Raw genomic sequence first — 13,593 nt, 5'->3', positions numbered from 1 at the left:
AGATGGACTGGATAGCCATCGAAAATTTGGAGGTACGTTCTACTTACCTTTGATAAGTCACTGATTGATGAAAAATTCTATTAACTGTGAACATACGTGACTAATGAATCTCTTCAAAGAAAAGAATAAAAGTTTGACCCAAGCAAAGTATCAAGAATCAACGCAAAATAACGCATTGATCATTTCCATTTCTTTAGCACTTGGGCCACTCAGCCATTGGTTCTAATCTGACTACTAGTATGTACCTCTTTACTGTTTTAACCTCTTGATGAAATAGTGCCATACACATAAAAATGCTTCTTAGTGGCAGATATTGACACGTACATTTGGCATATCTTATTACTTGGATGTCTAACCTTCATTGACAAATTCGTGTGTGTTTTTGGCGGCACGCATTTAGACACATTAGCCGAGAAGTGTCTCGGTGGACGTCACTCCACTGACTGTCAGGGAAAGTCGTGTAAAGTGCCTTTCTCAAGGCCACAACGCAAAGTATCGAAGCCGGGACCTCTAGATCCGGAGGCCAACACTCTACCAGTTACGCCATATACGCCACATTTCTGTAACAAATGACTTTATTTACCTCCGGTTCTGCTTCGTTCCAGCAAGCCGAGTAGTTGACAAACGTCTTGTTGGACTCAGCATTGATCTTCCATAAGCCGGATTTCTCACATACTCTGATCGCCATTTCTAGAAAATAAATAGAAAACCAAATCACATATACCATGTATACCATGTAAACCTACCTATCTAGCTATCCATCTTTCATTCTAAAGCAGCCATCGTAACCCCTGTTATTTTATACCCCCATTTTCCCTTTAAGGGCATGGGTTGCTGTGCCCTTGTTCCCTTAAAACAAGAATGGTAATAAAAATATTGTTCTATTGGCAACGATTGTCTTTTACAGTCTTACTGGAGGTGAACATAGGACAACCAAAGACTGGGACTGGATGTTCAGTCCTGTAGTTTAGCAGCACATGTTTTCTTCGTCCTCGCGCATTAGTTTGGGGGTCTCCAGTAGATGCCATCCATACAATCAAGTCCGTGTGTTCTTAGAGAAAAGAGGTAATGTTTTAGTCCTACTCAAGAAACCCGTAACCTTGAAGCAGCCTTCGGCTGTCGAGTCTTATTACGTAGTAACCACGGAGTAAGTAATTTAGTGCGGTATAAAGGGGCTCTTGGCCTTGCACTTAGCTAACTCGTGCATAAAAAGATTACCCGTAATAGAAACATTTATCTGAATTGAATATCAAAATTGTCATTGAGAACCATCATACAAGTCAGTATTTGTCGTCATCTTTAACTTCGCTTAATGCCTCTCGAGTTATTCTTCAATTTTCAGGAAAACAAATAATGAATTTTCGAGAAAATGGGGAAAACTTAAGAAAGACAGTTCAGTGAACTGCTTGCCCGTTATTGCTATAATATTTCTAATATTTTCTTGTAATGGATGCTCATTAATTTTTGGCTAATTCAAGAAAGAAAGACTTTTTTTCTTCTTCTGAGATGGTCAACATGACGATAAAGTGATAGGGTGGGAAATATGTTTATTAACCATCTTGTTTTTTTTCGCCCTGTCTCATTATTTTTGCAGTCTGTACAGGATGTCATCCGTATTAATTTACCTGCTGTAGTCTAGCTTGCGTTTCTGTGTAACAGGTATTTGCCCCGAAGCATCGTGATTTCATGTGATTCTCGTCTGCTTGCTATTTTTATTTTCTCGAATTGCAAAAAGGAAATACAGAAGACAACCCAGACAGCAATGTTGATTTTGGGTACCATCAAACATACATTCAAACTTTGACATAAAAAAATTCACATTCACTTGTTGTGTTAATATCACTGTGATATTTCTTAGGCCACAGAATTTATGGATGGCGTCAGCGCAATAATTACATTTTGCTTGATTGCAGAAGATAAAGAAGATTCAGATGGTTAACACAACGAGAAAGTAATGGAATGGGACAATGTGTTGTGTTGTAGTCTAGTGATTGTACTCGCAGAAGTGGCACTAGTGAGGTAGTCATGGTTGTAGTTGTAGAAGTGAAACTAGTTGGGTAGTCACCACTGTGGAAGTCATGAGCCAACATGGCTAGTGATACCAGTCTACCACTGTGTCACTTCTACTACACTAGTTCACAACTAGAATACAAGAATGAATGCTTTGTTGGCTGTGGTACCATGTTTCGTCACTTCAATGTTTTATTGTTACAACGTTTATGGTGTCTATTTTGAAAATTCAGCCACCTTGTTTTTGTAACAATCTTTTTTTTTTGTCGCCTTCCCTGTTTCATTATTTGTGCAGTCTACACAGGGCGTCCATAGTAACATTTAACTGCTGTGGCTTACTTTCGTTTCTGTGTACCAGGTATTTGCCCTAAATCATCCTAATCTCATGTGATTCTACGCCTACTATTTCTATTTTTTTTATAAATTGAATTGCAACAAGGCAATGCAGAAGACAACCTAGGCAATCAAACGTATATTAGAAATTTAACATAAAATTCATATTCGCTTATTACATTATATTGCTGTAATTTTTTTCTTACTTTCGTTACTATGCATCAGGTATTTCACCGGGAACCATAATGATCACTTCCGTTGTTCACACCATAGCTGTATATATTTGTCTCGTTTGTGTGTATGAAAATGAACGAGGGGGGATACAAGCTTAGCCACGTTTGGAATTGTTTTCTAAACCGCAAAAGCGCCACCTACATCGGCTACATATGGCGGTGAGAAGCAGAACTACAGTTAGCTCTGACGAAGTTGTCTGAGAGACATCGAAACGTAAGCAATGTAAGTACCTACTGGTTGTGTAAAACTATCTTTCTATATCGAAAATGAACGCAATTGACAGAAATCTTTCATTATTTCACATGTATTAGTTACATGTATTAGTCAGTACTACTACTACTACTACTACTACTACTACTACCACTACTAGTCACCCTGGTATTCTGTTAATCTATGATATTCACAAAATATCTCAACTGTAGCCATAATTGTTGTTAATGTATTATGTGCGATGTATGGTTGTTATGTTTCTTCTGTATAAGACCACCCGGTATTACCTTACGTTTTATGGCTATTTGCCAAATGTCTCTATCTGTTGATACGCAAAATGCGACGGCCTTAGAAAACAATATTTGCCTAAGTACTAAAAGTATAGGCCGTCTCGCTCCATCAAGAACACCTGGACCTTCTTAGGAGCGTACTCGCTCGTAAAATACACAATCCCTCTAGCTCTGGTTTGCACGAAAAGAATATAAATCAAGCTGAATTTGTACTTCATTTTGGACTAAAGCCAAGTGTGCTAAGCACTCAATAGATAAAAAAGTATCTATAGGTGGTATCTCACTGCACTTCGAGCACCGTTGCGGCACTGCGGGGTTCGAAAGATTCTCATCGAATTTCAGAGATGAAGAACGAATTCACGTTTTGTGTATTTTGTTGTCTTCTAGGTCATACTTTCACATACTACGCAATATCTTAATTATGCAAAATCGTCAAAAATAACACAATAGTGCCGCAATGAACGAACCCCGCAGTGCCACCCCGATGCGGCAGGTGCAGTGAGATACCACCTATTATATAGCCGGTATAATTGCCCTTCGGCGTAACACACCATCTTTACAACTGGCTAGCAAGCTCAGCGATTTCGGGTGAGGGGTCTATAGCCTCAAGATTTTGTAAGTATGGACACTGATAGCCTTACTTACTTACTGTGGTAATACCAGACACTTATATATGATAAAGATTTGTACGTACGAATAGCTATACTTACCAATATCTCAATTACCAGCTTTACTAGTGGCTAGCAAGCTCAGCCATTTCGAGAGAGGGTTCTATAGCCTCAAGACTTTATAAGTTTGGATACTGATAGATTTAGTTGCTGTTGTAATACCAGATACTTACATAGGATCAAGATGTGTACGTACGAATAGCTATGCTTACCGTGGTGATAATACCAGCTTTACTAGTGGCTAGCAAGCTCAGCAATTTCGAGGGAGGGTTCTATAGCCTTAAGATTTTGTACGTCTAGCTGGATACTGATATTTTTACTTGCTGTAGTAATACTATACACTTATATAGGATCAAGACTTTGTAAGTCTGGGACACTGATAGCCTTACTTACTGTGATAATACCAGACAATTACGTATTACGATCAAGATGTAGACGTCTGTACACTTATAGCTATGCTTACCAATATGTGATTATACCAGGCTCTTACGGGTATTTGGGTACATGGTGTATAATTCTTAAGATCACAGCTTACAAATCATATTTGCTTTGGTATGAAAGGTTACGACTTTCTATGGTTCACCGGTGTAAACCTGTAAGAAACCTTTTACCATCGCATAGAATAATTTTACGGACGAAAAGGTTAAGTGGGATGACTTTAGGCATAGCTCGAAACTTTCAGCTTTTAAGGTGGTTTAAGGCGTTTTTCATGCTACGGTTCCTCTCCGGTGTAATAATTGATTTCTTGCACGTGTCAATGGTTACAATCCCGTGAATTCAATTCCGTCACGATTGAGTGGATGTGCGATGCACTGGCGCTGTGCTGTAATCCTTATGTAATGGGACGGAGATTCGAGTTGCTTTGGAAAAGGTGGGGGGGGTAGTATTTAGGAAAAAAAAAGATTGGGTGTACCGACCTGTTCCATTTATGTTGCTAGCCATTACTTATTTCAAATTACAAATATTTCGCAAATAGTAACCTATCTGATCTACTGCTGCATTTTCACCGTCACAAAGCTAGAAGTCGAATTTTCTTAGTCGAATACAATTAGCTCGACATTGTGGATTCATTATGCATCTGCCCTTATTGCGACCTTATACGGTATTTATGTAATGTAGAGGTCTTCATTCAATAGCAACATTATCTGTATTGATACAGATCGTAGCATTTGATGTAGCTGTTATTTTTGTTTCAATAAGGTGTAAATATGAAATGGAAAACGTACGCTACAAAGAAATATCTTTTAGGTATTGTATACGGATATAAAGTCTTAAAAATCGTATCATTATGTTAACTACCGTCACAGATGAACTTACATTCAAGTATCTTTTAGGTACGTACAAATGTCGTCACTTTGCTCGATCTACTTTGAAAAAAGTGCTGTAGGAACTGAATGGCCAGTGTTTATTCTATGTTTTGCTTTGGGACAGACGAGGATAATGTGGCACTGCACTCAAGTTTTGTAACTTATGATAAGAGTGGTACATACACAGTACTGACAGAATTTTCTTTTACCTCACAACCGAAGTCATGTTATGATACCCATATTTTTTACACCTGGGTGAAGTGAGGAAAGTCGTGTAAAGTGTCTTACCCAAGGGCACAGCGTCGGGGGCACAGCGGGGATCGAACTCGGGACCTTTAGATTCTGAGCCGAAAGCCGAATGTATAAGAGATGGGAAACAAAAACGTTTATTGTATTATGCTATGCATGGTGCCAGTCTGACTAATAACAATGTAGTGATGACCGTTTCTTGAGGCCGTCAGGTTTATAGGCTAATAATAACAAGGTACTCTTGGGCCGATATCTTCACTCTATCATTTCTCTACTCCTCACTGAATTCCTTGCCCTTGATCTTCGACCGTCACAAGGTCACACTATCAACAACTTGACGAGAAGTGTGTCTAAGTGCTTTTTGAGTTTTTGTCCTCTACTGACTTTTTTCTTCTGCGTACTGCTTATCTTTAATTCATTAAGATATGCGTGCTTGAAGGTTGGTAAGTTGGCATCTCGCCTAAGGCTCATAGAAAATGGATAAGCTGACTTGGATTGACCTGTAAAGTGTAGCGCTCAGGGAAAGATGATGCAATGGGGGGTCACATTGCTTTCACAGCACAAACGAAGGAAATTGGTCCTTTTACGTTATCCTCGGATTGATGAATCTTAAAGGCAGGGGGTAGCTTATGGCCTGAGGCACTTAAGATTTATCAGGATCTTAAAGATTTTGACTCCTTTTTGAGGACGTGGGGGTGATCAAGTTTCATTTCTGGTTGTAATCTTTTCCAGGAAAGCATCCCTTGATGTAATCACTGCGCTCAGCCAATGAGGAGATTACATGCTTGAAATTGATCCTCTCATCTTCCGGGAAGGAAATGAGTGATGTGTCAATTACATCTCCTCAACCCCGGATTGGTCCAAGTCGTCAAGACCCCGGGCCCTTATCAAATCATGTAGAAATGACGGTCATTTTGATAATTGGGGTTGGGGCGCTAGGTCATGATGAAAATATCACGGAGCAAACTGAGGAAAAAATCGAAAGATGTTATCGCAGCGCAAACGCCGCCTGTTGGAATTGGGCCTGACTCCTACTGGCGTTTCAAAATTCTGTCTTGATATTAAAGTTTGGCTAGAAACTTGTTTCAAAACGACTAACAACTCTTCTCTACTTCGTTCTTGTTATTTTCTAGGACGGGGAAGCCTCAGCACGCGACAACGCTTGCCTATATAATAGTAATCTGTTTATTTTCTAACCGCTCCAAAATCCGGATCCACTGATTTTTTTCAGGTCCGGTTTTTCCGGACTAGGTGAGGGTGAGGTGAGGTTTTTCCGGACCGGTCCAAAAAGGAAAACCGGTTTTGTACCGGTTCACCGTACCCAGCCCTAGTTGTCAATAATGGAAAGATTGCGTTTCATAGACCACCCAAAAGCAAATAAAAGTATGCGTAAAAGTGACGAAAAGGGATGTTTGCGGAAAAGATCCTCTTTGACCGTGAAGAAACAAGAGTTGACAAGGGAGCGCCCCCGTCATGGACTATTTTTCACGCCCATTAATCTTACCTTGTCGCCGCTAATTATACAGACCACCCCTAACAACCTTGTATGCTGCCGCGCTTCATTAACGTTATGTACACCGAAATGTAATTTGCAAGACGCCGGCCCATTCTTTATGTGAGTGTCAGCTTACCAACGTATTTTTACAAGAAGAACGCTGGACAAACTGTAGCTTATAAGGGTTTTCCGTTGATGGAATAGATGTTTGTTTTAGGACTACAAGGAAAGCCGTCGGGTTGACAGAATGTCAACAAATACCGGAGTCGAATGTGCCAAAGAACATGTTATTACTGACAGATGATAAACAGACTTGTAGTGCGGGTTTAGAATGCTTGTAAGTGTACATTCTGTAGCATTGAAAACTAGCACATGTAGACTTCTTGCCCTTTCTATCTTCACCGAGAAGGTTATGTTTTTGTAGCGTTAGTATGTATATTTTGTATGTATTTGGTTGAAAACAGACCTTAAGAAGGTATGGATGGACTGTCATAACAATTCGGTATGTGACAAACCGTCAACGCCTGCTTGATTTATTCTCGTCCAAAGTTTGAAACAAAATTGGCCCTGCAGATCAAATATATCCGCTAGGGGGCAAACTTGTATCACTTAATCTCTGCCCCATGAATTATCTACCACTACTTAAAATAACGACCACGGCATGTCTAGAACATGGGATATCAAAGACGGAAGTTCCGCTGCAATGCCTTAGAAAGCCGCTAGGGGGACCATTGTCGAAATTGCCTTTTTTCCCGCGCGCCATACCTTCCTGATAGTATAATGATCTATTCACAGCTTGTCGAGTTATGCTGTTCACAAACTGGCATATACAGAAACATTCACAGACGGCACCTAAAAGCATAACCTTCCTGGCGAAGGTAAAATGCCCGGTCAACACCCCTGTCTTTGAGACTACACTTTCTCTCTCACCATCAACACACTAAGAAGAGAAAGTGTATACCCATCGGTACCTTGTACTATCGCCGCAAAAATGCCAGGTATGCGACCAAGGTAAGTAGCGTCTCCTAAAGGTTGGGGGTTAATCGACTCTCGGGGACCGATTGCTGAATGGCATGCTCTCGCACGTGTCAAGGTTGATATACCCTGTCCCTATCTGAACCCTTTTCTGCGCATTATACAGCTAACGTTTTAATCTCGTCTCAACTTGGTATCCATCGCTACGTTATAAAGTTAGTATCTCACTACACTTGGGGCACCGGTGCGGCATTGCGGGGTTCGTTCACTTTCACACTGTTGTGTTATTTTCGCCGATTTTTAAGAATAATCTAGATATTGTGTAAAACGTACAATTATGAGTTGGGAGACAACAAAATACACAAAACGTAAGAAAAATTCTTCTTTATCTCTGAAATTCGTTGAGTATCCTTCGAACCCCTTCGAACCCCGCTGTGCCGCATCGGTGCCCCAAGTGCAGTGAGCTCGAGATAACAACTTTATAACGTTTGTGCCGTCGGGCGTGGCGTAACTGATAGAGCGTTCGGCTCGGAACCTAGAGGTTCTGAGTTCGATCCCCGCCGTGCCCCCGACGTTGTGCCCTTGGGAAAGGCACTTTACACGACCTTCCTCACTTCACCCAGGTGTAAAAATGGGTACCTTCTGTCTGTACCGTGCATATGGCACTGTTAATATAAGTTACCAAAACTTGAGTTCAGTGCCATATTGTCCTCGTCTGTCCAAAAGCAAAATAGAAAAAAAAAAAAAACTTTATAACTTAGCGATGGAGATCAATTTGGGATGACATTAAAGCTTTAGCTGGATAAGGCGTAGAAATGGGTTCAGATACGGACAGGTTGTTATTAACCGTAACCTTGAAGTTCTTTCTAGAAGAATATCTTGGGTACTATCCAAATACCATTACACATATTACTCATATACTCAGCGCGCCAATGAAAAATTCAATCTAAAAAGTACTCAGTGAATCTTCAACGCAAAAATGTAACTATGATTTCTTTACTTGAAGCAAATGACACTGATGCTCCCATAAGATTTTCTCCAAGATGCGCGCTTGACTTGACGTTTTCGCTTGAAGTACATGTATTGCTAAATACGATCTACGCAAATTAAATGAAATACAATCTCAAAAGCACAGCGAATTTTCAACGTCGTAGTGTAAGTATGATTTCCTTGCTTAAGTTATATAGCAAACGACTCAAATGCTCCCTTAAGATCTTATCCGCGGACGACTTAACATTTTCGCTTGATGTATTACTAAGATCGACGCCGAATGCATTGATTGACATTATGATTTATTACGGTATGATTAATAAGATATGATTAATAGTCACCAAGATTACCCACGATCTAAAGATTAACGTTAATACGCGCTTAATACCCGTGTCTGAAAGACTTGATTACCACATCCATTATGGATGAATACAGCGTCAAAATGTATTCCGGAGAGTTCACCACGTGCTGTGAAGAAGAGCGACAGTTTAGTACCTACGGCGCCAGCCTAGCGCCTGGCGACACTGCATACAATAGCGTGTTTTAGAAAGTTTTTCTTCTTTAGGCCATCGTATGTAAAGTTTATGGATGACATCAGCGCGTTTACTAATGTTTACCTGCTTTTGAAACACAAGAATTTTTTCCCTCAGGAGATGAAGTCAACAGGACCAAAAATTGGAAAATATGTCGATTTTGTTGTACGCTTAGAAGTGACCATAGTGAGGTAGCCATGACTGTAATGGTAGAAGCAGGGCTGGAAATACTATCTGGGGTCAACATGCACTGGTGCAAGTATAGATGGCCAAAGGGAGTCATCAGCCACTCGCCGACTTCACTCCTCTGGCAGCTTTGGATACTATCTTATGCTACCGTAGGATCTGCTTGGAGATTAGAAAGCTAACCGCCATCCAAATGCCAAGACCATATCATGTCCAGGACTAGACATTGAAAAACTGTTATGAATGTTCTTATTGTGTATGCAAGTAACCTCATAATTTGCATAATTTCTATTTCATTATGTCAAAGCTACCCAGATAGAAAAAAAAACATGAAAATCCTTATTCCTATATCGAGTTATCCTCTCCGGAATGCTTTTCAAAAATTGCCCCTGCAATTTCCAATGTAGTTGCCAGGGGGCCCAAACTCACGTCACTTCTTTCCAGTCACAATCACAATCCAATCTAAACCCCCAAAATCGTGACCATAGCTTGTTAAGAACGCCAGATATCAAAATCAGAAGTTCTTCTCCCAAAATCCAATCATTTCTAGCTTTCGTCACACCCCCCCACCGACACACCAAGTATAAAACCAATTCATTCAGTTATCTTGTTGACACACAGACATACACACAAACACTAGTGAAGAAGTAAAAGTTATGGTAGAGTATCAAAAGAAAGGTTACTTCTTACCGTTAGATTTAGTGATGTAAAGTACCGACTTACCTTCATGATTGAAGTCTGGGATGTACCCGGGGCACGGCACGGCCACAACTCCGGCTTCCGCGTAAGGCCAACACGTCAGCCCGTCAAACGTCGCGTTACAGTGCAGCCCTGTACGAAGGAGAGAAAGGAAATACGCGATTAAAGTTATGTTGAGTGGATGGGTACTAGCACCAATGTCTTAAAATACCCATTCTAAACAATACTCCTGCAGTTCCTGAGCAAGCTGCGGGGGGTTGGGGCAAACATAAATCATATATCTGCCAACAAAAGACCTTAGCATGCACAGGTCAAAGGATGCAAAAAATTGAAATTCTGCTGCAGTACCAAGGTCACATACCAGGTGCCCAAAATCAACTTTGACCAACACCTACCCACATACCAAATATCATCGTTATCCATCAAGGTGTTCTTGAGTTCTTAAAAAATACCGAAACACAAACACACAGCCAGACAGACACACCATTATATATTCATGTCTTCTGACCTCAAATATTTCTGACCTCAGATATTTTGCCAAGGGATGTCTAAGTGACAGCTTTATGATATTGCAAGTATTTGTGATAGCATGGAGTTGAATAAGTCACGTACGAATATTTCATAGTTAAACGTCAGGGGGGGGGGGGTACTGGTTAGGTCGAGTTTTATATTTTCACATTCAGGTGGACTATCTCCATATTTCTAGAAGCGAATTTGACGAAAGTATCCAACGTGGATAAATGTTGTGTTACCAAACATGCCAGTAGATGTTGTTTGTTTAGACAAGCGAGTCTACAACTGAGGACTAACATGTTAAGCTGCTGTTGGCGTCATTGTAGACATATGATATGCCTTTCTATGGTGCCTGTTCTTTGTTACCTGTACAATGACCGAGCGGGTAGACTGTTCGCCTTGCATTTGGTAGGTCATGAGTTCAATCTCGGCCAAGTCATAGCAAAGACTTTAAAATGGCTTTCCCTGCTTAACTTTCTCTGCTTATCACATTTTGGAAATAGTGTGGTAGTTGATCATGAGCACACACCACTACCAGTTGACTAGCCTCCTGCCCAAAATTTGTGTGACCTAGGGCAACAGAAATGGAGATGGGCGCCACCCTATACACCATCTGGTTTAAGACCTTCATTTCATTTCATTTCCTTTATTGATTCACAACATAACTGTCCTTTGTTATCCTCCCTTCTCTTGTTATGAGGAACTACAACGTTTTGAACGTTATACAAGGACTCCAACCCCCTATAGTACAGCAGAGTCTTTTACGTTACTAGAATATCTTTTGTTAGCTTAAGGTAATGTTGATCCGATCGAATGGATGATATCTTATGGGGAAAAAATGATGCGAGCGTGCGAAAAAAGAAATGTTTGGCCTGCATTATAAAATCTATGTAGTCAGAAAAGTTGAACAAATATCCAAACACACAGTATGGTATGGTGAACAATAGATTCTTCATTTTTGTTCTTCTTTGACTTTGACACTTGAAGAAATTTGCACCCGTTTTTGTTTGAAACTTACGGCATATTTTTGCTCATATTGCAGCTGCTTTGTACGAATTTATTTAATAATCGAAAGCTTCTTTGCTCGAAACAGACGAAAATTGATGCGCGCGCGGATGTCATCCACATAATCAAATCAACAAGGCCTAGTCTATAACCTCTGTCAATATGCGAGTAGTGTCTGTTTTCAAGGCCGACAGTAGCAACCCTTGTACCCTTGAATAGAGGATTAAGATTAAGTTTAGATACGTTTCTACCGTTCGTGTCCTAAATGCCAAGTCTCCTCTTTGTCTTTTAAACAAAGTCCTTGTCCTACTTTTGGACATACGTGTACATCTATATCTTCTGAAGGCTAGGACCAACGTGATTCGATAAGTTCTTGAGGAAAGAAGATTGTAAGAGGTAAGGAGAGAATTACAGCTAAGAAAGACAAGATGAACTCTTCCAACATCTTACGTTAATGAAGGTTAGTCTTCCTGGTAAACAACAATTAAGGGAGCGGATCTACAACCTAGCTTTAAACCGGAAGAGAGGACTTCGTGTAGAACTCTCTAGTACATGTGAGTTTGTTTTGCAACACGGACAATAACAGTTCCTATGGTACTGTCTTACCATAGGGACTATCCAAACTTGATTTGCATATCAGTGGCATTTGCATACGATCGACATGCTCAACAGTATTTTGGCGACGCCACAGGGGCGAGCCAAATAGTATATTATTTCAGTTAGGTGCACAAGAATTGATTTGTTTGGCCAGTTCATTCCAATGACACTGAAGAAGAGTGATGGATGTCACTCAAAACATCAGGAATTCATCTCCGAAGTTTATCGAGTTGTAGATCTTGAATAGTCTACCTACCACCGTCTCCATTGATGTCGTATGCGGCTATGTATTCGAGGCAGTCTTGTGCGGCTTTCAATGTGGCTTCTTCCAGATCGAAGGTGTCGCAGTTCGCCTGGAAAACAAGGAATACGAGTTACGTTATTTTCATAGTCAGAGGAATACGTGTAATGTTACCAATGTACGCCAGTTTCCTGTACATGCACTTTTGGGATTCAAGAATAATCAATGAATAAATCGATCAATGAATAAATCGATCAATGAATAAATCGATCAACGAACAAATCAATCAACCAATCAATCAGTCAATCGATCGATCGATCATCATAGATCAATCAATCGATCAACCGATCAATCGATCGATTGTTAACATCAATCAATCAATCAATCAATCAAGGTTGATGCATTGCGACTTTAAACTTTCCTCCATAAAAGTTTTATTTTCGGCGCAAGATTTCTAGTTAGATGATCGAGCTTTATTTGCAACAATCATACTAGTTATGCCAAAAGCAATAATTACATCTTCGTCTTCCCAACCCAGTCCATATGCTTAATATCATTACCATCCATCCAGAGGTTCTAAAGTTATGCTGACTACAAATATCTGGTAGCACACATGTACACATCAACAAATAGATAAATGAAAGACACACAGATACACCCAAAAAACAATACCTCCATTTTTCATGGAGGTGATAACAAGTGAAGCTATTGTTGAATGAATTTTTAGTGTAACGGCATCGATTTTGTATTTGACTTATCATTGCACAATTTACGGTTATAAATAAATAAGATATTGATTGGTCATTGCAACTTTTTCTTTGCCAAGGGCATTATGTTCATTGTCAGTCTGCACAATTTGATATTACCCTTTTGGCGATATTAAACGTGTATGATTGAATATTGCAGCCAACTGTGCAAAGTGTCATAACATACTATCTTTCTCATCATAATACCCACATATATTGAAGTGCCCGAGAGTAAATTGAAAACGCACGCCTGTTAAGACGATGGTACTTTCGGGCATTTAAACGGTGCTTGTTGCCATTGACGTAGATGTC

The 13,593-nt window shown here is 40.0% G+C and overlaps 1 protein-coding gene across 6 annotated transcripts in view; it reads right to left on the bottom strand.

The window, feature by feature from the left end:
* LOC118423948 (parathyroid hormone 2 receptor-like) overlaps positions 1–13,593 on the bottom strand; it is a 92,107-nt gene that overhangs the window by 19,931 nt on the left and 58,583 nt on the right. For all 6 annotated transcript variants that reach the window (XM_035832274.1, XM_035832278.1, XM_035832277.1 and 3 more), the window contains 3 exons: positions 12,551–12,647; positions 10,204–10,311; positions 584–690 (listed from right to left, as the gene is read on the bottom strand). In XM_035832274.1, coding sequence (XP_035688167.1) covers positions 584–690; positions 10,204–10,311; positions 12,551–12,647 — 312 coding nt within the window. The remainder of the gene's footprint in view (positions 1–583; positions 691–10,203; positions 10,312–12,550; positions 12,648–13,593) is intronic.

The sequence above is a fragment of the Branchiostoma floridae genome, chromosome 10 (genome assembly GCF_000003815.2).
Source record: "Branchiostoma floridae strain S238N-H82 chromosome 10, Bfl_VNyyK, whole genome shotgun sequence".
Lineage (NCBI taxonomy): Eukaryota > Metazoa > Chordata > Leptocardii > Amphioxiformes > Branchiostomatidae > Branchiostoma > Branchiostoma floridae.
This window is presented reverse-complemented; position numbering and strand designations above follow the sequence as displayed.